Genomic DNA, 26,346 nt, shown 5'->3' with positions numbered 1-26,346 from the left:
AACTGGCTGCCACCTTGCAGAAAGCTGAGCTGTGTCCCCAGTACAGCCCACACCCCCGCCTGTCCTCAGTTTAAAAGAGATGCCAACGCTTTTTGTTTTTTGAAACTAAATACATTTTAATAGAAAACAAAATACAAAATAACTCTTTTCAGAAAACAGAAATATTTAATCCTTTTTCCACAAATTAGAAGTTGCTTTATCTTCAGAGCGTAGTTTTCGACGTGTGTGTTCGTACTTAAGATTTGTTTCACAGACTGTTCATTAAACTGCTATTGCAAAGCAGGAGGTGGGAGGGATGATCTCAGGGGGAAAAGACGCTGGAAGAGCCACACCTCAGAATCATTTGGAAATTCAACATTTTCTAATTCTATCTTTTGACTTCTCACTTCCAATTATTTTCATTTCTTTACCACAATCTGTCCTTTCAGGGGAGAGAACTGTTAATAGAAGTGCAGCCACGAAAAGAATCTATCCCACCATCACTGCAAGAGCCCAAGACTTTCTCAATCAAATCCACCCACCCACTTCTAGAAACATGTCAGCTGGAGTGATCAATCTGTCACCCAGAAATTTTCCCTTTCGCCCAATACACTGTATGACCAAATTCTCTGAATTCCCTGAACCTCAAAATTCCAAGTATCACAGCCAGTGCCAGGAGTAAAACCTGAAAGATGAGAGCAGAGAAGGCCCCTCCGCCAGTGCTAGGCTTCCTCTTCGCATTAATAATAATTATAATAATAATAAAAAATCCTGGTTCTCTGCAACCACGAAAAAGGAAAGACATTTGCCAGGATGACCCCGCCCCCTTTCCTCGTTCCCGCCCCCGAATTCTACCCAGATAGAGTCCCTTCCACCCAGTGACCCTGCAGCACTGCTCCTGGGGAGGGCGCCCAGCAAACCTCCTCTGGCCAAGTGCAGCCCCGGCGAGGTGAGGGCATCTTGGCTCCAGAGACAGGAAGGGGCCGGCAGGGGGACACCGCGGGATCTCCGTGATTCTTGATCTCACGTTCGTTCCCCGTCACCGCCCTTCCTCCCCCCGTCCCTCCACACTTGGGGGCTGAGCAAAGGGTGGCGGGCTCGGGATGTCCGCGGGATGAGGGGGCGCGAGGGGGGATGCGTGGGGGCGCGAGGGGGGATGCGTGGGGACGTGGGGAGTCCTTCACAGTCAGTCAGTGATTTCATACGTCTGTCCTAAGACTTGTCGTCTGGAGCCCTTCGCACGCCCCAGTCCGTTACATCAAAGATAAAAATCAATGTTCCTGATTTTCTTGTGTGATTCCGGTCACCAGCAGGAGGTTGCAGGCCATGAACTGCACGCTCAGCACGTTGCTCATCTGGCCGGTGTAGACGCCCACGAGCTCGCTGGACGAGCCGTCAGCGGGTGCGCTGCAGTGCGCGCTCCTGATGTCCCAGATGCGCACCGAGTTGTCCATGGACGCCGACGCGATCAGGCTGCTGTCCGGGCTGAAGGTGAGGCTGGTGATGTTGTCCGTGTGGCCCCGAAGCTCTTTGTAGAGGGTCCCGGACGCCAAGTCCCACAGCTTCAGCCGCTGGTCCTCGCCCGCCGATGCCAAGTACTTACCGTTGGGGGAAAAGGCCAGAGAGAGCACGGGGCCGCGGTGGCCCGTGAAGAGCCTCACCGAGTTCCCCTGCTGGGTGCTCCACAGCCGGACCGTCTTGTCGGTCGAGCCCGTGGCTAAGTAGTTTGAATTGGGGTGGAACTTGACGCAGTCCACGTCTGCCAGGTGCCCGGCGTAGATGCGTAGCGGGTGCGTCCGATCAAACGACCACAGCCTGGCCGTGCGGTCGTGGGACCCACTGGCGAAGTACAGGCTGTGCGGGCTGATGTCCAGGTCCCACACGGGGTAGGCGTGGCCCTGGTACAGCACGGTGTTGGTGAAGCTGCCGAGGTCCCAGTACCTGATGGACATGTCCTCAGAGCAGGAGAGCAGCCCTGAGCTGTCCGCAAGGAACCTGGTGCTGTACACTGGCCCGCAGTGTCCCCGCAGGACCTTCATCTCCGTGCCTGCGTTATCGTCCTCGTCGTCCTGCGGGGACGCACGCATGCATGCACGCACGCACACACACACACACACACACACACACACAAAGAGAAGAGCGTTTAGTGGTCTGTCATGGAAAACAAACGTCTAGAAACAGACCTGCTTGGGAAACAGCATATACTCAGTGAACGACCCTGCTCTTTACGGTGACTCCAGGAGAAGAACTCTTAATTGCATAACTGAATAAAAAGTCTCCTACCACTTACAAATTGCCTTCCTTAAATTCACCTCGCAGCTAAGACTACAGCAAGGCTACTAGTGCAGAGCGATGACTGTGGACCTTACTCTTAGGTTGAGGAGAACCGATTTCAAGAGCCGATCGCTCGAAAAGACGTACTTTTGAACTTATGTTCTTAGATGCTCTTCTACTGGCATGTCTTCGCCCGTCAGTCTCAGCTGCTTTGCAGGCCATGCTGCCCCCTGTCTCCAGTCCGTTTAGAAAAATCTCCACATGCCTGTTACCGCCACGCCTGGGGCCAGTGATGGAGGCAGGCGCGGTTTCAAGATTTTTATACAGAACCGCTGCGGGAGTTCATCCAAAACTAAAACCTGGACATACCGCAGAAATAACAGTAGGCCAGGGGTGCAGCCATCAGCAAGTTATGCTCACACCCTGTGACCAGGCATGAACGGCTGGTGTCCAAAGGAAAGAAGAGTTTTGAAACCGTGACTCTCTGGAGGGTCTCAAATATTTTCCCAAAGTAACAAATGAGGCGTGGAGTCAGAATTGCTCTAAATAAAGCCAAGCGACTCATGTGAGTCTTGGAAATGAATCCCTAGGTGTGGCGACAGAAAGGACGGCTCGTGGTGTGGGGGGGCCCCTCTCCTCATCCTCTTCCCCACAAGCACACTCTCTGTGTTCAAACCCACTCTCCGTTCATTCTCTCGCAGACAAGCTCCTTAAAACTGCAGCTGTCCTCACCCTGGAATTCATAAAGCCAAGTGACCTCACTGGAAGAGCAGGAGGTAGGATGAAGCTTCATGAACCGCTTGCCTCGTGAGCCTCTGGACAGAAAAAGGGCATCCTTTTAATCTGAAAACTATTAAATTCAAAATGGAATGAATGCCTCCAACGTTTATGTATTGGAGAAAAGTTAAGAGAAAATAAACACTGATGTCCATGAAGATTCAAAATGGCTCTTCCAGATACTCAACATTAAAAGCACTTAAGCGTTTGAGAGCTTAAGGTTCTACTGAGCGTTACCAAGAATATTAGTAATTTTCCTTTCCAAAGAGATTACAACAACACTTTAAAGTTACTGCTCTGCACCGGAGAGTTTGTGTCAGAGCTGCGGGGGCAAGAAACGACCCTGGGTGAGTTACACAGAGGGCCTCTGAAAGCTAGCGGCCGACAAGGGCACACGGTAGTCTCCGAGGCTTAAGAGGTCTTCATTTGGACCAGGCAGTCATGGAAGTGGGTCTCCCCTCTGTGTGCTCACAGGCAGAGAGCAGGACACACCGGAGTCAAGCTGGACTCCCCAGGGGCCCAGCCATTGTCCTGAGCCTGTGGAAAAGTGCCTGGTTGACTCTACAAACCAAGAAATGGGGAAGCCAGCATGGGCCTGCTGGCTATCCCTATCAGCTCCCTGCCAGGACCGCAGCTTAAAATAGTCCGGCCACATTTTTTTCTGTGGCTCAACCCATCCCCATTAGGGCCTCAGCACAGTCAAGCTGAAACCCTGAACAGGCAGTGGGTCACACGTGCCTGGCCTCACAGAGCCTCCCATGCTAACGGAACAGCACCGCAAATGCCCTGCCACTGTCTAAACCCTCACAGTAAATTCCACCCCAGATGCATCCCAAATAGGAATTTCTAATTTGTAAAGTACTTTCATGTAATAATAAACTATATTATGTACATGATGAGACATGCTTAAACCAGAAATTTTCAAAGAATAAGAAATATAACATCTTCAAATACTATAGTCTGCTGACCCTGCTTTAGGCCATGGAGTCCCTCCGTCTGCTTCTGTGCTAGGACGTTCCAAGTGGCCCAGCTCACAGTGTGGTCATTCCTAGATCAGGGTACTTTGGGGTCTGAAAGTCAGCCCGGGGCTGTTCTCCAATTAGCTACCGATGGAGCTGAAAGAAATTAAATATGGCTGGGCTTGGGAGTGGGTGAGACTTGGAAGCAAGTGAGACACTGCTATGTGTGTGAGAGATGACAGCAGCCTGACCTAGGAGAGAAAAGGTGGCTGCTGGCTAGTGTGAATGGACGTGTGCTCTACGTGTAAATACACACGGATTTCTAAGGCTTAGGACAAAAAGGGAGACTATAACAGACTTCGTTAATATTTAAAAAATACTGCTTATGTGTAGAAATGACAATATTTTGGCCATATTGGATTGAAAATACATTACTAAAATTAATTTTGACTACTTCTTTTTACTTTTGTAATGTGACTACTAGGACGATTTAAGTTACATATATGGCTCACATTATATTCCTATTGGCCAGATCTAAATGACAGTTTTATACACAAGTTACAGAACTGAGTATTATTGACAACACTGACTTGATTTTCCAAACCTAAAGACGACCAGATTGGGGGCAGAATGACCAGACGTTAAATGAACTGAACACAGGTGCTGCACTGCTGGGCTGAGGGCGGGGAGGCTGGTGGTGATGAGGGTGGTCCTGTCCTGTCCACATAACTGGAAAGAAGGGCAAGTCCTCCACTGGGGACCTGTGGTTTTGCCATGCTGTGCAAATATTAAAAACACACAGCTGCCAATTGACAAGCTATCTCCATCCGGTGTGCAGCAAAGTGGGGGAGGGAGGGCAGGCCCGCTCCCCATTCCCAGGCTGCTGGCACCGGGTGACGGGAGCACTGCGGGCCCAGCGAACACATTTCCGAGGCTAATCTAGCTTCTCTTCACGTGGAGACAACAGAAGCTGGAGGGCAGGGCTGTAAATCCAGGTGCATTTGGGATAATTTTATGCTTACACAGGAGCTTTTGGTTACTGTTTTGGTTTTTTTAAAAAAATGAGATATAATTCACATGTTACAAAATGCAGCGGTAGCCACGGTGTAATCTTAAAAACTTTTATTTTAGGCTAACGTTCTTTCCATCTTTGCATCTATCTTTCTACCTTTGCTCTCTTCCTTTGTATTATTTTTTAATGCCTAGAAAAATCCCCAAACTCAGTATCATCAAAGCTAATAAGGTCGGTAGGAATAGTTTTTTTAAGTAAAAAACAGAGTAAACGAGGGCAGTATCCCTCACTGTACGTGAAGAACCACCAAGACGCTAGAGCTGTGTCTCCAAGGAAGCTAAACTCGCGCACTGAAACACATTCTGGAGGGCACTACAGAATTCTAGAAATCGAAGTTGGTGCATCGGAATTTAGACTCTGTACTCATCCTAACAAACTCCTCTAATTATACTGTCTTAACTGCAAGAAGCAAAGACTCGAAGGCCATACTAACTGGAAGGTGACTAAGAAAACAGGAATAGGTAGAAAAGGGGCTTAATTTGTACACCAATATTCTTGCTACCCTCATCAGTAACGGGAAATTAACTCGAGTGATTTTTTTTTTTTTACTCATTAACTTTTCAACCTGGTGCAAAGGTTTTCCATCCCAAGTAACTTGAGGCCGAGCCACCTGAATTTCAGCGGTGATACGACAGCGCTATCCTACCCACAACTTCCGTGGCGCCACTCTCAGGGAAGGTGAGCTCTGTGCAGTTCAATTTCTGTCTCCCTTTGCCCATGCTCTTTTTGAGGCAATGACTCTCGGTGACCTGAAACTCAGGCCACTGTGCCTGCCCTTTTCAACTACCACCCGCAAACAGAGCGAACCAGCTCATCACACCGACTGCTGGACGAAAAGGCGGCACCCTGGGTGAAGCCAGAGGACTTGCACTGCCCTCGAAAGGCCGAGAGCAGCCAGGGTGGGCGAGGGTGGAGAGAAACCAGTGTCCTCATCTACTGCTCATGGCACTGGGAGGCGGCAGTATCACACTTTAAGACGCAGACCCTCTGACCCAGTGATCCTACGTCTAATTGCTTATTGTCTCCGCCAAGGCTGGGCATTAGCAGGGAGTCACTGGCTACAGGTTACGAGGCATGAGTCTGGCGTTAGCTATACGATGCGGGAAATAAGGAAGTGCGTTTGCCGTAAGATCTGTCACGTTGGGTACGAATATTCCAAGCTGATTAGTAAGGCAGACGCAGGGAAGAAAGACCGACATTCCTACCTCCTTCTCCAAGATATCACAAGCCAAGTGGATGCGGGACACGTCTACTTGATGCGGTTCGGATTTTAACTTCTTGGAGCGCAGACTCCACAGTTTTATACAGGAGTTGTCAAAGCCAGCGGCGAGCAGCTTGCTGTCCGGGGAGACCTCCGCCGTGTTCAGCAGCTGCTCCGTGTTGTAGAAGGCGTAGAAGCAGATGGTGGTGAGAGAGGGGGGGCCGTCCTTGACACGCTTAATGCTCTCCTGCAGGACCTCCAGCGCGGCCTCGTTCTGCAGGATGGGCGCGGGCACGTCGGCAGGCTCCAGGCCGCCGCCCTCGCCCCGGGAGGGGCCGCCGCTGGCGTAGAGCTGGTAGTCCGTCCTCTTGGCGGGCTGCACATCCAGGTGGATGTGCCAGGTGAGGACTCTGCACAGCGCGGTGTTATTGTCACTCTGGAGGTAGCGGAGAAGGTAGTTGTAGCTGTCTTCCTGCAGGCGGACCACGTACTTGTTGTCCAGGAAGGCCCGCAGCCGGAAGTTAGACAGGATGTCCTGGATGGTCTGGGTGGTCTGCAGCTGCTCGATGACGTCCTTCTGGCTGGCATTCTGCAGAAACATTCCATGGAAGCGGCTGTAAAAGCTTTCCACCGTGCTCTTGGGACTGCTCTGGACCAGGTTGAGGTGGAGGTAGACAAAGAGGGGGTAGAGGAGAGGCATCACTTCATGGCTGTGCTGGGATTCAGAATCTGTAATGAAAGAGAAGCAGGGCCTTTACCGTCAGCAGAGTCTCCTGGGGAGCCCGCCGTCACATGGCCTCTTCTGGCCGGGACCCTACTTTCTGAGGCTATGGATTGAAGTATAAGCCCAACACAGAATTCTGCACACTCAAAGTCCAAGCCGGGACTGAGGAAGGAAGAGCACGGACCCTGAAGGCCAGCAAACACGGCCCGAAGTCAGCCGTAAACCCAGAATTCGACGGCCAGAGGTTAAGCGATGTGCCCGTTCCCACATGCATTCAGTAGCTCGTACCAGGTCTTCAAGGGTTAGTATTTTCCCAGCACATTAGTGTTGCTCCAACTGGGACCTGAGACCTTGGAGAGACCTTAGACGCATTCTCGGGAGACTGAGTTCTTCACAGAAACCTTAACTTGATAATTTAAAAAACAATGAACACAGGTAAATTCAGAATTATCTGGATGGCCTTTAGCAAGTAAGTATTAACATACAGTTTTAGTGCTGTACTTTGTTCTGTGATTCCTCTTGGCCCCATCACCTGCAGTAACATCAAGTTCTTAGTTTAGTGGGTTCATTAACATGTCTAGCCCCCCTGACTGCCATGTCTCAACGGCAACATGACGTCGTTCATCTGTAATTGTCCCACATCTGTCAGTGTACTCATTTTGATTTTGCTGGTTAAAAAGTACAACTTCTCTTTTGCAGTGATAATTTACAAGTGGAACACTTTCATGTCATTAAGACTAAATCATTTACTAACCTGAGACTTTAACACCATGAAAGTACATGATAAAGAATGTTCAAAGAAGTGTACAGCTTTGTCACAGGCTAATGAGAAAAGCACAGAAGTGTGTGTGACACTTAAGTGAGGGAGGGCAGAGAGAGCTGTGACGGAGCGAAGGTTCCACAGCCATCTGGATGGAGGCAAGTGGCCAGCGAGCAGGGCCATCGCAGGCACCAGCACCTCAGGGAAGCTGGGTGACACCAGCCCTAGGCCCGTTAGAGTAGCAAGTTATGACTGGCAAAATCCATCTGTTACTTTCACTTGTTGTCAATTTGAAGTTTATTTTTGTGGTTTTGCTTGTACTTTATATGTAAATGAGTTTAGCATTTATACAAAATAAAGCATAAAGGTTTCATGTGTCATGTCTGTACATACCTAAGTAATTAATATAAAAATGCTTTACGTCAGCTCTTAGCACTTCCGCTAGCATTTTCTTTCTTTCTTCTTTTTTTCCTGAAAAGGAATCCACACCTGGCTCAAGATTCAGGACCACGGCATTAGGGAATCTTATCTCCCTAACTGGAAGGGAGATGATTCCTGCACGCTCTCTCTGCTTGATGCTCTGTTTCACCTCATCACAGGTGAATTAACTGCAGAGTAGGTGCATTTGAGGATCAACATGCCCCCACTCAAATGCATTCTTAGAAGATGAACTTCAATCGCACTGATCCCGCTGAACTGAAGTCAGGGCTCCTGCCTCTGTACCAACAGGCACAGTGAGCTCTGGTGCTGGCTGTGGTGAGTGACCCTGAATGCCGAGGGGAAACTGGACTGTGCTCCACAGGGAGCCGAAGACAGTGTGTCTGGGACACAGGAGGTCACTTAGGGCATCTCTTAGTACCACCATCCCTGAGGTTAAGGTGAGTGGAAATATGCAACAATCCAATCCAGGCAGGACAAGTAGTGGCCCAGGCCCTTCAGGCACGAAGCTTTGCATCATCCCACCAGGTAAAGAACCAGGACCAGCTGAGGCACTAACTGAAGGCAAAGGGAATACAGAATAGGTGGCAGAGGAAGGTGAAGACCAGCTATGACCATGTGACCAGTGACAGAACCCAGGACTGGACCTGTCATGAGTATTCCTCCTTATTTTGTTATGAACGTGTTTGTGTGTGTGTGTATACCTATACATAAGCAAATATCTTTGTTTTCTTTCCTTTCTTATCCCCTTACCATGGAACATAAGTTATAGTGACTTTGTATCATTGTATTTTTTCTTTTTGTTTTGGCCGTGCCGTGTAGCATGTGGAATTTTAGTTCCCTGACCAGTGATCAAACCCTGGCCCCCTGCAGTGGAAACGTGGAATCCTAACCACTGGACCACCAGGGAATTCCCTATATCATAGTGTTTAAGTATTGTTAACTTTACGTCACAGTATTTAAGTTATGGGATCTCAAGGAGAAGGGTAAACATCACCTGTGGACTTTGCTTCCTCTTCTGAGGAAGGCATTAGGGCATTCTTGGTTGTACTTGGGATAGCTGTACCATGTTAAGTAGAATTATGACCTTGTTAATCACCTTTACTTGCAGGTTAATTATGGTTTAAGGACATGGGTAAGGGTGCCATCACAAGTCCATAGGTGGTGGACTTGTGATGGTTAATTTTATGTGTCAACTTGGCTGGGCCACAGTGCCCAGAAACCTGTTCACACATTATTCTAGATATTTCTGTGAAGGCATTTTTTAAGATGAGATGAACATTTAAGTCAGTAGACTAAGTACACTGGATTACCCTCCACATGTGGGTGGGCCTCGTCTAATCAGCTGAAGGCCTTAGGAGAACAAAGACTGACCTCCCTGGGCGGGGAGAAGGAATCGGCCAGCAGGCGGCCTGTGGACATGAACTGCAGCTCTCCTGAGTCCCAGCCTGCAGGCCTGCCCCACAGATTTTGGACTCGTCAGTCTCCACAATCATGTGAGCCAATTCCTTAAGATAAATCTCTCTATACATATTCACTTTGTTGGTTCTGTTTCTCTGGAGAACCCTAATACAGATTTCAATATTTCCTTACATACTGTAATTCTTTAGAAGACCTCTGGAATATTTCTTTCCCCAAATACTAATTAAAACAAACAAAAAGATTCAACCCTTACCAATTAGACGTCCAATATATTCTATTGGGACGAAGGGCTGTTTTCAACTCCTTACAATCTTAGTTTCAGGCTTATTTTCGAAAATGAGAGGCATTTTAATTTACTAAGTCCAGGATTAAAAAAAACTAGCCATCTAGAAATAGGGATGCAGTACTTTAAAACTTACTGAAATTCACTGTTGTTTCAGCCCATAGTTTCAAAGCTGCTTAACTGTTCTTTCTTGTCTGAAGAGAACAGTATATTAGGTATAAAGCTCCAATCAACATATTCTATATGTGGAACAAGGTGAGACTAACATTAAGTCTTAACTCAATTTGAATCTCGTTCCCTTGAAATCGTAACATACACCTTATATTTTACTGAAAGGACACTAAGTTAAACGAACACCGAGCTTGTTGGTCCTCACTCCCCGGCCCTTCTCCACAGGGCTGGGCCCACCGACTGCACACCGTCCTCAGCTCTGAAACAGCACCAGCTGGCCTGCACCTTCGTGTCCCTGCCTGGGGGCTCCTCCTCTTCCCTGTTCCTCGAAGGCTCACCTCACTCTGCAGAACTACCACTGCATGTGTGCCTCCCACGAGCCAGGCACTTACACCCACATTGTGTCTAGGAGTCACAGCTGTCCCCAGATTCAGATCCAGAGTGACTGACCCCATAGGCTATGCTCTTCCCACTACATGTCCTGTAGGAAAGGCCCTGGAGCAACAGGCAAGCTCACGGCAGCTCTCAGCCCCACAGCTTCTGGAGGAGAAATACTGGAGGGAGCTCAGCCTTAGAACCTCTTACCTTTCTCTGTTATCTCCTTCGAGAGTTACCATCTCCTAGAATTTACTTTGTATCTCCCCGGGGCTGATGCTGAGTACTGTATCACAGTCTGTATCTTCTGTGTTACGTAGCAGGATGCTATCATCATAACAACGTAAAAAATAAAACCTGACTTATTTCTGTTCAGTATACCCCACCCCCACCAAAGAGCCTGAGGCATCCTCAGCTCTTCTCCCTTCTTTACTCCTTAGCCCTGGAGATCCTACCTTGACAATGTAACTGTGAACTGAAGACCCCACTTTCAGCATCCAAAGCCCTGTCTCACTCCTCAGGGACCACAGTGGACTCAGGCTGGCCTCCCATCGCCCCTCCCACAAACACTCTCGTCCACTGCTTCCACACCCACATTCACGCCCAGGCTTGTCTCCATCACACAGGATGAGGGTCACACTTCTACCCCTGTGGTCAGATCTTGCCTCCATTTTGTCTGTCTTTATCTCCAATCTGAAAGCCCATTTTCTTTTTTCTCTTAAAAAAAATTTTTTTTTATTGGAGTACAGTTGACTTACCATGTTGTGTTAGTTTCTGCTGTACAGCAAAGTGAGTCAGCTGCACACATACACCTATCCACTCTTTTAGATTCTTTTCCCATATAGGTCATTACAGACTACTGAGTAGAGTTCCCTGTGCTGTACAGTAGGTCCTTATTAGTTATCTATTTTGCATATAGTAGTGTGTGTATGTCAATCCCAATCTCCCAATTTATCCCTCCCTGAAAGCCCATTTTCAACAAAGCCGGCTCCTTCGCTGTTCCTGAAAAAATCATCACCGTCTCTGCCCCTTTGCTCATGCCTTCGCACGTAGGCCGGATCCTCCCACTCTGGCACAGATGCCCAGCGTGCAAGTGCTAACGTCGACCCTACCCTCCTCAGGAAGGCTGCCTCTGACCACCCCACGCCAGCCCCTCCCTTCACTCCAAATGCAGCTCCCACAAACACCCAGCAACTGGCTCCGTCTTGGCCTATGAAAACACTCCCCCAGTCACATCTCATGCAAAACTGTGACTTCTAGCCCTCTTATGTTAGGGTTAACTTTCAGTTCAGATTAATGACTACATGTTGTATTTCATCTTGGTGCTCAGGAAGTAACTCTTCATTTGACTTGGTTGACTGCTCTTCAGAGCCCTGAAGGTGGAGAAAAATGTTCCAGGAAAAGCAGTCTGTGAGGAAAAACACATATACTCACCCCCTCAAAATAACCTGTGACCAAGGATTAAAAAATTAAATTACAGGGCTTCCCTGGTGGCGCAGTGGTTGAGAGTCCACCTGCCGATGCAGGGGACACGGGTTCGTGCCCCGGTCCTGGAGGATCCCACATGCCGCGGAGCGGCTGGGCCCGTGAGCCATGGCCGCTGAGCCTGCGCGTCCGGAGCCTGTGCTCCGCAACGGGAGAGGCCACAACAGTAAGAGGCCCGCATAGTGCAAAAAAAAAAAAAAGAATTAAATCACAGACAAGGTAACAGACAGCAGCCTTCTCAGTTTTGAAACAAGATGAGAAATTGCGTAGGAAAAGGCTGATGGAGACTATTACAGTGACAGATTCGGAGCTTCCGCGTTGCCTGGCTCCCTCATCAGAGGGCGGGCCCCCATCAATACACTCTCCTGCAATACCTAGCCCAGGACAGTCAGCCTCACGTAAGTACAGGATGACTGAGGGAAAGAGAAGGGCTGGAAGACGCCAGGCACTTCTTTCTAAACCAGCTTCCTCACCACTAGGTTGATGAGAGAAGTCTCTCAGGGAGAAATCATAACTGTATTTAAAAAACCGAGTAAAATAACTTTCTAAAAACTGATTTTAAAAAATTTAAAAACTGCTCAAAGCCTCAAAAACCAATGCCAATAATGAAAAATAACTTGATTATCTCCAAGTTCTTGCTTACCTCTGAATGAAATCCTTCTTATAAATCCAATTTTTCTTTTTTTATCTTTAGTGGACATGGAAAGCAGCTGATCACTGTTCTGAGACATTTAACATTTATATGATGTGAGGATCTTAATGGAGTTTCTTTCTTTCCAGTTTAAACATAATAGACTCTTTTTATTAGACCCTTAGTCTTCGCAATTTTTTCATCTTTGTAACAATTCAACAGAATGAATTCAACAGTCAACAACTGTGAGACTGATAAGATGACCTTCTTCAGGGTTTTATTTTGTAATCTTTATTTCCTGTAACATTTTGGTCATTTTGCCCGACTACGGAATACCAGAAATGTGGATTCTTTCCTTTAAAATACTAACCATTATAAGGGTGAAGTAAAATTAGGACAACTCTAAGTGTGCAAAATTAGGTCTATTATTTTGGTTTATATATTGATCACTTACTATGCCTCTTTACCATTAAAAATTATTAACCTGAGGGTTGTTCAAATAAGGAAAAAAAAATAAAACAACTTCAAAGTATTTTAGCTATAATTTTCTACTAACCAATACATGCTAATTACTCTCCATCCTTTGAGGACAGAGAAAGTTTTGTATTTCTTGTACCTCAAGGTGTTTTGTATAAAGTACTCAACAAAAGACTTTGATTAATAACCAGAATCAACATGGTCTCGCTTAGTGTAATCATCTTTTCAACATTAAAATTATAATCAGTCATCTTAGGACTAGACGAAATCACTTGGTTTTGCCTCTGAATAGCCTTCTTCACTTTACATATGAGGAACTAAAGGCCCCAGAAAGGCTACACGACTACATTTTTTAGAGTGATTAATTTAAAAAGTCATAGAGTGAATTAGAAAAACTCATTAGAACTCATATCTACTGATTCAGTGTGTCTGTGGTTATCACAGCACCCACGAACTGGACTAAATTACAACTTCTAATTTTTTGGTGTTGCTGATTCATGAGGATTACTGTCTTGCATTTTTGGAAATAAGGGGAAAAAACCATTTTGAGATGTACTGTATCACTGGTAGTGATATCAACGTCCATTTCACACCTGCTGCATTTAAGGAGGTTTCCCTACATGGCTGACTGAGCTTCTACTTATTCAACACAAGTCACTGTCACTGTGTTGAAGGCCATGGACAAAACAGTGAGTAACACACCCAGAGCCCTGCCCTTGCACACTTTAATCTCCTGATTTGACGCTCTTGGGAGTTCCAATAGACCATAAGTGTGAATGCAAGGCCTGCGTTCAACCACCTTTGAATCCCTGGTACCTAACACCAGAGCTGGAACACAGATGGTTCTGAGGGAAATTCGCAGCGCCCTTTTTTAACAAGAGAAGGGGGTCGTGTGGAGTACTTACCGGTGAGGAAATTCCGCAGCCGTCCGAACTGCACTTCATATTGCTGGGGCTCTGCCTGGCAAGGGGCCGCAGACACTATGTTGGCACAACCAGATTCTGATTGGACTAAGGAGGAAAAGATACATAAGATGGGGACAGCAAAGACAATCGCCAGCCCAAAACGTGGCAGGATGGATGGAAGGAGGTGCAGCTGTAGCATCTGACATCTCAGCCCGTTTTCAAAGTACGTTGGGGCTTCTGGTTAAATATGACCGACATGCCTACCCCACCCGCTCCTGACACCCAGTGACGTGACAGCAGAGGAACGAAAGGTATAAAGCACAGGGTACGCGAGCTGGACGAGAGAGGAGAGGCACACAGGCTCACGAGAGACTCCTCTGGACGCATCTGACCCCAGGACCTGACACTGTACCATCGTGTGCCTTGGGATGGGTCCATCTTCAACCCCCGTGCTGGGCATTCAGTGGGCCCTTTCAATCTGGAAATTCACGTCTTCCAGTTCTGAGAAATTTTCTTGAATCATTTTGTTGCTTTCTCTCCTGTGTTCTCTTTCTGGGACGCCTACAATTTCGAGGTAGGTCTCCTGAACTGACCCTTTAATGTCTCCCAGATTTTCCATTTTTTGTCTTTCTGCTCTACTTTCTGGGAGGCTTCCTCAACTTTCAACCCTTCGAATGATTTTTCAGTTTCCCTGTCATGTATTTATCTCAATGTTTTCTTCTCTTAAAATAGCAGTCTCTTCTTGTTTCAAGGCTATCAATGATGGTAGTTTTGAAGGTTTTTTTTCTCTCTGCTGTTTGCTTCCTTCAAGTTGCTTCTCACTGTTTCCTTAAATGTTTCATATGAAGCAGATCAGTTTCTTCCAGGATCTGACAGTCCCTAGTTATCTGAAAGTGAGGCACCACAGAGCTGATGCGAACTCTGGGCGTGCGCTTATCACCCAAGAGGACCTGGATGGGCAATTCCCTGCTGGCGATGTCTTTCGGTCCATTCTGTTGGGCAGGACAGATTCACCAGGGGCGAGGCTTTTAATCACCTTCCTGGACAGCAGGTGCCTGGATGGCAGTGTTCTCGGCAGCGAGAGGAGGAAGGAGGCTGGAGTCTCAATACTCAGGATGTAAACATGCACTTCATCGCCATTCTGTGAGTTCATGCTTTCTAACAAGAAAAGCAAAATTCTCCTACCCTTTCTGCTGGGGGTGGGGTGGGGGACCTCACAACTGGGGAGAGGCGGCGGGGGACTGACAAGCCATCTTCAACAACAATCCGGACGAACACCAACGTGCGTGGGACGCACGTGGGAAAGAGGAAGCAGGAATGTAATTAATGCAGCAGGGCCAAGGAGACACGACAGAGAGCATCGAGAGGCGGGGAGACAGATGGGAAGAGAGTCAGCGCCCCTCCAGGAACTCGGACACACGCTGGAAGGCTGCGGGCCCTCCTGCTGCCCCGCCGTGAGGGAACCAGTCTCAAGTCCTACAGTCACAAGCCCTCACAGGCATCCTCCCCTTGCCATTCCGATGACCACCCTTTAGCTCAGGCTGTCCTGACCTCTCACTGGATCACGCTGCGGCCTTCTGACTAGATCCCCTGGCGCCAATCCGGGCCTTCCCCCGTCAACACAGCCACCACGGCCATCCTCCTAGGACCCACATCTGATAACCTGGACACCCGCCCCCAGCTTTGCCCCCCGATAAGCTCCTAATGGTTCTCTGGAAACTCAGCTCATGCCTTCTATGATTTACTGACCCCTGACTATATGCTGGGAACATGAGACCTTCTGGGAAGCCCTTGTGACCTGCCGGCCAACCTGAGAGCACCACCTTCTTTGCTCGTATGGAGGCTGAGCAGCCCTCACGGGACCATGGCACGCCGCCCGCGTGCGCTCATCCGCCTGCCTCAGCTGACTGTAGCAGAGCTCCTCGGGAGCCAGGGTCGAGTCTTAGCTCTCTCGAGAACTTCTCAGCACCTGGCCACCAGCAGGCCTTCACGACCATCTGCTGAACGCAGATGTAAGTATTCCGATTACTCAATCAACAGAAAAACCTAGGACAAAATCTTACAATAATCACACTTTAGAAGCTTCCCGCTTTTCCTGGTGGTTTTCCAGGAACACTGACTCTCCTAATACTCCATCGTATCGAAAAGAAGACAACTGAGAACACAAATTTAACAGTGCTTTGCCCTACTGTCTATCAGCAACAGCACAGGCTCCAATGAACACAGGCCAGCGGGAGCTTATCAAAGGCCGTGACGGCGAGTTTAGAAGGAATTACTCTGGTCCTGTACACTGGCCATCCTACTAGAAACATTAAGGCTTTCATGAATCGATTCCGAGTTCATCGCCTGGCCCTGTCCTTGTCAGGGGAACCCAGCAGAGTCTGAAGGCGAGGGAGAGTGAGTGGGTCTGACACTGAAGGGAAGGAGGCTTCCCCTGAGGAGCCGGGCTGAGCTGGAGAAGGCACTGCCACCTTAAGCTCCCCACACCCGGCCATTTAAAGACGCTCATAACCATCCTGACAGCACGGCAGGAAAAATTTCTCCAAAGTTTTTCTAAAAAAGAATCCAAATCCAATTTCAAAACAAAGAGCAGAAGCAAAAAGAAATGTTAAAAGTCTCAGGAACACGTGTATGATGCCAACATTTCCACCCACTGATCCCAAAGGACTCATCCAACTGGAGAACGTGCCTTCCACGGGTGAGGCCCAAGCGACAGGGGAGGGGACACGTGCAAGAGGGGGACAGAGACCCTGGCCCTAGCTCACGGAAGGAGAAAGTTGCACACGACATCAGGTACAGCTCAAAGCCCCCGGGATCCTGCAGGAGGACGTGTTAGGCGGGGGTTTTCAGAGGCACTTGGGCTGGACGCTGCCTCCGGGACGGGGGTGGGTGGTACCTGCGAGGCTGGTGGCCATCTCCTCGGCGCTCTGCGACAGCCGCAGGCCTTGCTTCAGTGGGCCGTCTGCGTCCCCGTACTGCCGGCGTTTGAGGTAGCAGGACACGGCCATCTGAATCTGCTCGGTGCGCACCCGTTTCATGACCTGAGGGGGAACCATAAGGACAGCCTGACGTCACGCGTGGGTAGAGGCCACGTGGCCAGTCTCCTGGCTGACTTGAGAGCCTTAAGACCAACCTCACCCTCTCTTCCACTTTATGTATTGTCCCGATGAAAACACGGCCAACTTCAATGATGGAAAACAGGAATAGCCTAGATAATAAAGCCCCACGGGACTTCCCTGGCGGGCCAGTGTTAACACTCCGCGCTTCCACTGTAGGGGACATGGGGTCGATTCCTGGTTGGGGAACTAAGATCTCACATGCCTACGTGTTGCAATGTGCGCCCCCCCACCCCCGAAAAAAAAAAGCTCCACAGATCCTCTGCAAACTCCATTTAGGACCATGATTTCAATCCGCTCCGAGGAATTCCAGGGCCCTGTGTTCCCGGCCGCCCCTCGCTCAGGGAGAGGGGTTCAGGGAGCAGGGAACCAGCCAGAAAGCAGGCAGGAGGCAGCACGAAATCAGAGCCCTGAGACATTCAGAAACCGGGTAAAGAGGTGTTAGAAAGTGAGACGTTAATAATGGGGAAAGGGAGAGCTATGTTTTCTCTTAGCAGTCAGGAAAAGGCTGCTGGCGCTGAGTCAAGGATTTGAGCAGTGTGTTTTCATGTCAATCATACTGTTTACCTCTTTCACACTTTATTTGTAACGCCAGGTACAGAAAAGCATCAACATTGTAAGAGGGTATGTATATGTGTTAGAAAATCTCATGAATTCTTATACGGAAGGAAATGCACTCAACAGGGGTAAATAACTTCTGATAATTCAAGCTAAGTTGGCGGTTCCCCCTCCAAAAGGACTATTTTCCTTGACTGCTAAATTTATTATCAAGAATGACAGGAACCCCTGATACTGCCATGGGCCTCAAACACTCCTCTGCCTGGAGTAAAGAATACTGCAGTCCAGATGACCAGTGACAGCTGAATGAATTTTCTAGGTTCACTTCTGTGATGTAAAAAATATTTTCTTCTTCAGGATCAGAATATCGTGTCCATTTTGGAATGCATGCAACCTTATCCATACACATGTGATGGTCCCCACCAGGGTAACTTTCTCTAAATCAAGGACTTCTAATTTTTTTGTGTGTGGAAGATGTGTTTTTGATAGTTTATTTGGATGTGTTTAAATTTTCAGTTTCAATTACATGCACTGGCTTTCTCCTTTGTGATCTCCTCCATTTGTTTTTAAGATTTAAAATTCCCCCATTCCAAAAACCTGTTATTTATTTTTTCTTTAAATATTAAAAAAAGTTTATCTGTATCTAATTTTTATCCATTACAATTTCTTTCAGTGTACAATATGTGGTGAATAACCAAACAACTATTTTACCCAGATACTGCAGCAAACAAGTTGTTCCAGAATCATCTGCAAATAAATAATCCTTCCAAACTGATTCATGGTAACTCTTTTAAAACACAATCTGAAGATCGACTTTTCAATTGCCTAAAAGTCACACAACAGAGCAAACAGTGAAGGCTGGAGACATGCACACACAAAAACACATATATTTATATACAAATATAAAATGTTAAGAAATCATAAATATATTATTTTAAACCAGGTGTAAAGAATGATTATATTATCTATGCATTTCATTTCTGGATTACCAGAGACAGTATCAAATATTTGTTAGAAAGGAGGGGCACTGGGTCTGAAATGATTGAGATTCAGTGATACAGTGAAACAGTAACAAATTTCCTCATACTGAACCACCTTTCACTATGGAATTTGCCTCACTTGGTTATGGTGTGTTAGTCTTTCACTGTATGACAACTCAGATTTTTTTTTTTTTTTAATTTTTGGCTGCGTTGGGTCTTCACTGCTGCGCGCGGGCTTTCTCTAGTTGCGGCAAGCGGGGGCTACTCTTCGTTGTGGCAGGCGGGCTTTTCATTGTGGTGGCTTCTCTTGTTGAGGAGCACGGGCTCTAGGCGTGCGGGCTTCAATAGTTGTGGCACGTGGGCTCAGTAGTTGTGGCTCGCGGGCTCTAGAGTGCAGGCTCAGTAGTTGTGGCACGTGGGCTTAGTTGCTCTGCAGCATGTGGGATCTTCCCGGACCAGAGCTTGAACCCATGTCCCCTGCACTGGCAGGTGGATTCTTAGCCACTGCACCACCAGAGAAGTCCCCAGATTATTTTTTAATTAAGATTTTTTTTCTATTGTTCATACAAGAATTCTGAGACTTTGAGAGTGGGGATCACTGCTCTAAGTATTCATCTGTCCATTGATGGAGACAGATAATTGTTTCTTTGTGGTTACTAATAAGCATTCCTGTACCAGTTTGACTATTTCAGTGATTCTCTATGGTTTTCTAACCTGGTTACACATAAGAGTCTCCTGCGAGTGTGTGTATAAATCATTTCAGCCTTGGAGATTCTGATTCAATGTAATATTTAGAGAAAAAAAATTTAAGTGCACACAGAGACTGTGAGAGTACTATCCTTTGCCAGTTTGGACCCAAGTCAGAAGCAGTCAATCCACCAGGCTCCCACCCCCGGCCCCGCCACCACACGACCCTACGCCGCTTGCTAAAGATGCTTTCAATCTAACTTCAAGAGTTCTTAGTCTCCAAGCTCTTCCAAAGCAGCCTGATGCCTTGTATTTTGGCTGGGACTAAAACTTTTCCAGACTTCCTACTGCCCATCTCTTGTTGCCATGGGAGTGCATGCTTGTATCAATGTGTGTCCCTTAGTGTTTCAGGTAAGATGGGAGTAAGAGGTCATCTCTCTAACAGGGGAAAAAAAAAAAATGTGCACAGGAAAAGACATGGGAAAACTGACACAGCAGACCCTGCAATGCCAAGTGTCCCCAAGGTGGGACAATGTATATGCATGTCTGAAGAGGAGGGGAAAAGAGAGAGTGAACAGAAAGCGGTGAGAATGAACAATAGTAAAAAACGGGCCATATTGGGGATTACTAGAAACTAGCTGGTAAATACTGATGCCAATGAATTTGCCCAAATTAGCTGTCTGGAACAGCAGTTTCTGGCTCCAAACCACCATGTAGGACAAGGACCTTCCCTGAGGGTGGGCTGTGAGCCAAGAGTCTGGGCGGGAGGAACGCGGGCATCAGTCTCTTGTACAGCCACGCTCAACTGAAATACCAGGGACGTTATCCAACTGACTGCCCTGGACTTGATTCCAGGACACACATATTTCAAGTGAAGCAAATAATAAATGAAATGGGAAAAAACCCCACAAACCTTCTTAAAAACAGACCTGTCTCTTGAGAGACTCAGACATGAGACTAACACTGCAATTCCAAGTTACCTGTTTATCTTTTCCCGTAATTATAAAATCTTTTAAATTTAAATTGAGTTTCAATCTAATTACATCTTTGTTAAAAATTTCAGGGTTTCCCTTAATTTTCAATTGACAGAAAATATTTTAACTTTAAAGTTAAAAATGGATGATCACATACCTTTCTTTTCATGTCACATTATTAGGATTTCTGGAAATTAACACGAGGATTCCGACACAATATGTATCTATGTCTCATGCATTAATAGTTGCCTACTGTTACCAAAGTTGCTACAGAAAATCAGGACATGATCACCCTCCTGCCTTAAAGTAACAACTGTGCAGGAAGAACCACTCTCTTAATACTCTTTGCTACAGCCTAACCCCACCCACTTATGTTCAAATGTGTATGGTTGGTGGAGGGTTGCTCGGAGAGACACCCCCAGCCCAGCACTTCATGGGCTAAGCACTACGCAATTCCATGAGATGCCAATAGAGTACTATATGAACAGTGTGTCTCCCCCTGCCCCTCAGATATAAGGTGTCAGCTTTGAGGATGAATGAGTTCAAAACAAATCCAGGCAAACTCACCACCACTATCCTGAAATCAGTTCCCCAGCTGAGTATACGGACAGTAGCTAGGTGTTTCTGTTGTTGTTGTTTTTTAAAGTAAGTGTATTTTTTTCCAATTATAAATTTATGCTTAAAAACAGATAAAAATTATTTTGTATTTTTTCTTAACTGAGAGGTCATGTAAAGTGCCTAGTAGGTGCTCATATATCAGTTCTCTTCTCTTTCCTTGCAGTATTCTAAGTGCTTATAAAATCCATCAAAAGGTCACTCTTAGTAGCACCTACAAACCTAATAAGCTTTTGCATTAATCATTGTGATAAAATGCTTGTGAAAATAAAAATCGCAGCTGAAAAATAAATGAGCTCGGTTTCAGTCATACATGATATAATTTTTAAATTAGGTTGGCCTTTCATATTCAGGCTTTGCTCAGACACAGACGTAACATGAATACACTTGAACTAAAACCTGTGCTCTTTCCCATGGAGTCCTAAGAAGTAAATGGCACACGAACAAGGCTCACAGCTGCGGGCTCAGGATGCAATGTAGAATCTGGGGGGTTAATTTGGGTAGGAGGGTTGGGGGTGGAGCAGAAATCATACAGCCAGGCAGACAGATGCCCCTAGAACTTGACTAACATCAGCTGGGACCTCCATAAAGTCCCAGAAGTCTTTCCTTGTCAACTACTTCCTTTCCCTGCAGCTTCCTACCTGCAGCTACCCCCAAATCTGCTCCAGTCTCCTTACTCAGCCAGCCGACCCTGCTTCCTATGTCAGCGGGCTATTTACTAAGACTTGAGATTCCTCAACTCTTGTCAAATCTGTCACTTTTCCCCACTATCTTACATGGCTTCTAGGCTGCTGAACACACCGCCTCCCCTGCAGGCAGGTCTCTGGCTCCCCTCTTCCACCCTTCACATTCCCTACTGACACAAGACTCGTCCTGTCTCTAGTCAGATCACCTTCCTGAGCTCAAGTCTACAAGACTTCTCTACCTGGACACTGCAAACATCTGAAATTCGATGTGCTCAAATTCTCTTCCTTCCATACGTCTTCCTTTTCCTAGTTTTCCCAGCCAGCTTAATGGTGCCACCATCCACCAACAGAGAAAACCACAACCAAAACCAACCAATCAAATGAAAACTGTCATCTTAAGACGCTTTTCTCTATCTCCCTCCCCCTCACTTCTAAATGGCCATCAACTCTTTATTCTAAACAGGACTCTCTTGGAGCCATTGTGCTACCATATCCTCACTGCTGCGATCTGACAGCACAAATCACTTCTCACCTGGACTATTCCAACGTCCTCCTACTACTCTAGGCCAACCTCAAACACCCTTTTGAATGCAGCCAGACAAAAAGACTGACTATGCTACTGCCATGCTTAAAATCACCCTCTGCACCCCATGCAGACTGCCCACTCCTGCCATCACTGTTCTCTAGTTCCCCCCCAGATGGAGAGTTCCCTAGAACAGGGCTTTTATCTTTGAAATTCACATTAAAAGTAAAGTGAGTGTCATCTAGCTTCTGCTTGGAATTCTTGACGGTTTACTTTAGGCACATGATTTCTCTGGATTTTTATGAACCAAGAAAGCCACAAATATTTGATGCTTACTTCAAATTTATAGAACGGCTACCTACATTTACCGTGTCTTACGTCATGAAGAATACCTTTCACGTGGGCTCCATTTACAAGCACTGTAGACAGAAGAAACAGGATGCTGTGCTCTCAGAATAAGGGGGATATGGTTTCCTATGTTTATCATTCTCCCTGCAATGGAATTCAAATGCAGCAAGTGAGGTTTTGGAGATGCTTTAATGACACCGAATCCTTTATGTGTGTGTGTCTCACAGAGCAGCCGGATCACTTTTTATTCTAGAGCAGTACTGCCCATAGGACTTCCTGCAATGAAGGAAATGTTCTAGGTCTGCACTGTTCAGTGTGGTAGCCACCAGCCACAAAGGGCTATCTAGCAATTAAAATGTGGCTAACGCAGCTGAAGATTGAATTTTTAATTTTCATTAAGTAAAATGTAAGCAACCACACATGGCCCGTGCTTTCTGTATTGGACAACACAGTTCCAGAGCATGGCATTACTTTGTGAAACTAAAGCAGCAGTGCCTTGACTTAAAAATGGCAATGCACAAAGTCTTGCAAAACACTTCTGATTCCTAAATTGCCACATCTCCAAAAATTAGTATTTTGTTAGTAAAAATGGAGCTAACTTTTTATTACTATCAAACACTCTAAGGTTACTAAGATACATATACATTTACATACATCTTACCAGAAAGATATCTTCTTTGACTGCTAAACAAAGATTTATGAATGGGAGTTTTCTATAGTGTTTTCTAAAACTTGCCAGTACACAACATTCTTGAAACCTTCTTGAAGTTAAAAAATGAGACGGGGAAAGGAATTTGTTTCAGTAGACAAACAGAGCAGCAGTTACTTTCTGTAAAATGTTCACATAAAAGGCGAGCTCGAACCTAAGACAACTTTACCCCTGCAATGAGAAAATTAAAAAAGAAAAATTTTTGGCTAACTTAAACTAGAAAAAAACCCTTTAGGACTGCAGATCAATTAGTCAAATGTCTGCTTATAATCTTTAATTTATTAACTTCCATGTATTTTAAAATATAGAAGGCAACACATTAATTCATGAAACAATTTTACGCCAACTATTCACTTACATCTTCAACACCAGCGTCTCTGTAGTCACTGAAGCCACTCTGAATCATCAAATTCCATTTTCCAGAACACACCATCTTCGCTCCTACCAAATCATCTATGATACAGCACTTGATGCTCTCGCTGGAAATCTCAACGCAAGCCATCAATACCGATTCAGGTGGCAGAACTTTTCAAATTTATCACTTACTGTTGATACATTGGTGGTATAAATATCCCGAACTAGCAATGACTGAGATTGTTTCAGTCCAATATGTATTTCCCAAACAGCATCTTGTTGTTGGAAAGAGTAATTACAGTGCCTGTAACAGGAGAGACTTAAACATGTGGTACCACCCTCTTTTCAGAGGGATACTCTGGGGGGAATCCTGCCTAGTAGTCAGGCATATACAGTACATCCTTGAAGATGCTTTTTAAGAGAGAAGGTTGCCTGGAATGATCTGGTTTCCTCATGCCTTCTCAGAGTGCTCTTTAGGCTTCCAGATTTGGATTCAAATGCTTGCCTCTGCGAAGCAGTCATTTTCCTTTTGGAGTCACAGGCAGACACAAAGCTGCCAGGACAAGTGGCTGGGCCTTCCCTACTTTTAATCCCACACCACTACAGGCACAATCTTTCCAAACGGCTAATCTGACGCCATCTGTGCTCAGCTTAAAAACTTTCTCCTTCCTTCACCAGTGTGGAGGATAAAAAAAATCATCTCCACTGTGTCACCCTGCGGTTACTCTTATCTGCCTTTGTTTACAAAACAGGTGGGTACCACAAGGCCTTCTCGCCTTAGGGGCTTTGGTCAAAATGGCACTCCTAGCTGGTTTAGCTAACTCCCACTCATGCTTCACAGCCAAGCCTGGCCACTTCTTCCTCCCCAAAGCTTCCTTGAGCCTGATTCCTTCCACCCACCAAACCCAGGAACAAACCTCTATCACAGGAAACACCATACTATTTGTTTCCTATACCACCACTACTAATACCTGGCACTTACTGAGTGTACATCACAGGTAAGATACTATTTTAAGTGCTTTACATAGACTATCTCGTTTACGCCTCCCGAGAACCCTATAAGCTAGGGAGCATTCTTCAGATAAGAAAGCTGAGGCTCAAAGAAGTCAGACAGGTGCCCAAGGGTCCATGGTGCCAGGAGGGGAGCTTGGGCCACCTGGCTGCATGGTCTGAGCTCTTACCTTTTACAGTGTCTTGCTGCTTAAAGGCTTCTCTCGGGAAACACAACAGTGAAAGCTTACCAAATGCTTGTTGAGAGAGTGATCACAACAGTTACTACCTGAGAAGCTGGCTGTCTGTCACATGGAGAGGCTAGAAACGGTTTCTAGCACTGTCCACTGGGTAATGCTGGTTTAACAGAGCGCCCCCGGGGCTCCCTTCCAGCTAAAACGAATCATCAAATAAACAAAACAAACAAACAACAGCCCTTTCTCCAGAGATGTCCTTCATAGGTATTATGAAGGACATCTGTTTGCGAAAGTAAAACCAAAAAACCAGTGACTGAGTAGTTAAGAGGAGCCTTTACCTAGTTCCACAGTGATAGAACCAAACAAATTTCACACATTCAGAGGGAGAAGCAACAAAACTATTCCAAAACACACAAATCTGCTTTACTGTTGGTGACAAAAAACAAACAAAAAAATGGTCAAGGCAAGCCCACTTTTTGGTTTGCCAATTTAACACTGATTTTTAAGGCAGGAATGATTTATAATTGACAAAAATCAAAATTACATTTAACGCAAAAACTTTAGGCCTACGAGGAACCTAGAAAGTATTCTCTGCCAAAAAAAGAAATTGTAATAGCTGATAACTAGTATTTACAGAACACTTCCCACTTGTCAGGCATTTTCACATTCATTAATCCTTTTTTGGGTATCCTGTAAAAGGTCCAGTTTATCAGTCATTACCCCATTTTACTGAAGAGGAAACGAAGGCTCCGAGAGGTTACAGATAGTAGTTACATGGTTTCGACCTGAGGCCGATGTAGTCACCAAGCCCCCTCCGCTACATGAAGCTTCTCCGAGTGTAAAGCTATGGCTCCAAACTCCTCTTCCTACTCCCACCCTCAAGCAGAGCTGGGACCCAGACCGGGGCGGCCACCGTGTCCGCCCTACCCCGCAGCGCTAGGTCACCTAAGAGTAGACGGCCCCTGCCCGCGCGCCCCTCCCAGCGCAGCCCCGATTCCTGCCAGCCGGGTCTCCCTTCCTAGACCTCCACCTGCAAGGTCAGAGATCAGCGCTTCCAGCCTGCCGCCGCGGGGCACGAGCCCAGGGCGCTCTCACCGCTGTCGGGAGGGCAGCACTTCCGCTGAGCCTCCTAGGACACCCGGTCCCTCACCCTCGGCTCCCCCGCCCACGTCGCGCCCGGGCGCTCAGGGCCTCGGGGCTCCGCGGCGCGCACCCCGTACGCGGCTGTCAGGGGCGCGGCCGCCTTGCGGGCGCCCTTGCAGGTGGGCATCGCCGCGCTCGCCCGCGTCCTCCCCGCCACCCTGCGCCAAGTTTCATCCCGACTTCGGCCCACAGACACTTCCCTCTCCCGTAAATGAAGAAGAGGCCGGGCCCGCGCTCCGGGCCTCCAGGCGGTGCCGGCCGCTCGCCCCGCCCCCACCGCCCAGGCCGCGCTGCCGCCTGCGCTGCCGCCCGCGCCCTCGGCCCGCCGCCCGCACTCACTGAACATCCCAGGCGGCTCCCGCTCCCCCCGCCGCCGCCGGGGTCGCCCCGCGTCCGCCTCCGTCGTCTCCGCGGCAGGCTCGCGCTCCGCGGCCGGCTCAGCCGGGCCCCCGCGCCCAGTGCCCCGCCGCCCCCGCGGCGGCTCTGGGCTGCAGCCCCATGACTGATTGACGCGGAGCCGCCGCGGGCTGGGC

General features: G+C 47.2%; 1 protein-coding gene across 8 annotated transcripts; it reads right to left on the bottom strand.

The window, feature by feature from the left end:
- Positions 1-34: 34 nt before the first annotated feature.
- On the bottom strand, positions 35-26,345 carry TAF5L (TATA-box binding protein associated factor 5 like). 8 transcript variants are annotated; one of them, XM_060035110.1, is made up of 7 exons: positions 23,488-23,598; positions 22,465-22,564; positions 18,319-18,432; positions 16,830-16,974; positions 13,934-14,038; positions 6,267-6,991; positions 35-2,048 (listed from the first exon to the last, which is right to left on the bottom strand). In XM_060035110.1, the coding sequence occupies exons 3-7, from the start codon at positions 18,385-18,387 to the stop codon at positions 1,251-1,253; spliced, it is 1,842 nt and encodes a 613-aa protein (XP_059891093.1). In that variant the 5' UTR covers positions 18,388-18,432; positions 22,465-22,564; positions 23,488-23,598; the 3' UTR covers positions 35-1,250. The 8 variants fall into 8 exon arrangements, with proteins under 8 accessions (XP_059891093.1, XP_059891094.1, XP_059891090.1 ...); XM_060035111.1 differs by lacking the exon at positions 23,488-23,598 and adding an exon at positions 23,082-23,097; XM_060035107.1 differs by lacking the exons at positions 18,319-18,432; positions 22,465-22,564 and adding an exon at positions 24,665-26,001 and having other exon boundaries at positions 23,488-23,616.
- Between the last annotated feature and the right edge of the window lies 1 nt (position 26,346).

This window comes from Delphinus delphis, chromosome 16, assembly GCF_949987515.2.
Source record: "Delphinus delphis chromosome 16, mDelDel1.2, whole genome shotgun sequence".
Taxonomy (NCBI): domain Eukaryota; kingdom Metazoa; phylum Chordata; class Mammalia; order Artiodactyla; family Delphinidae; genus Delphinus; species Delphinus delphis.
This window is presented reverse-complemented; position numbering and strand designations above follow the sequence as displayed.

Coding starts and splice junctions, on each gene's coding strand:
- TAF5L (XM_060035107.1), bottom strand. CDS start 23,562: ATGGTGTGTTCTGGAAAATGGAATTTGATGATTCAGAGTGGCTTCAGT. Junction 16,975..23,487: donor GAGACGCTGGTGTTGAAGAT/GTAAGTGAATAG, acceptor GTTCCCCCTCAG/GTCATGAAACGGGTGCGCAC. Junction 2,049..6,266: donor GTGATATCTTGGAGAAGGAG/GTAGGAATGTCG, acceptor GCGTCCCCGCAG/GACGACGAGGACGATAACGC.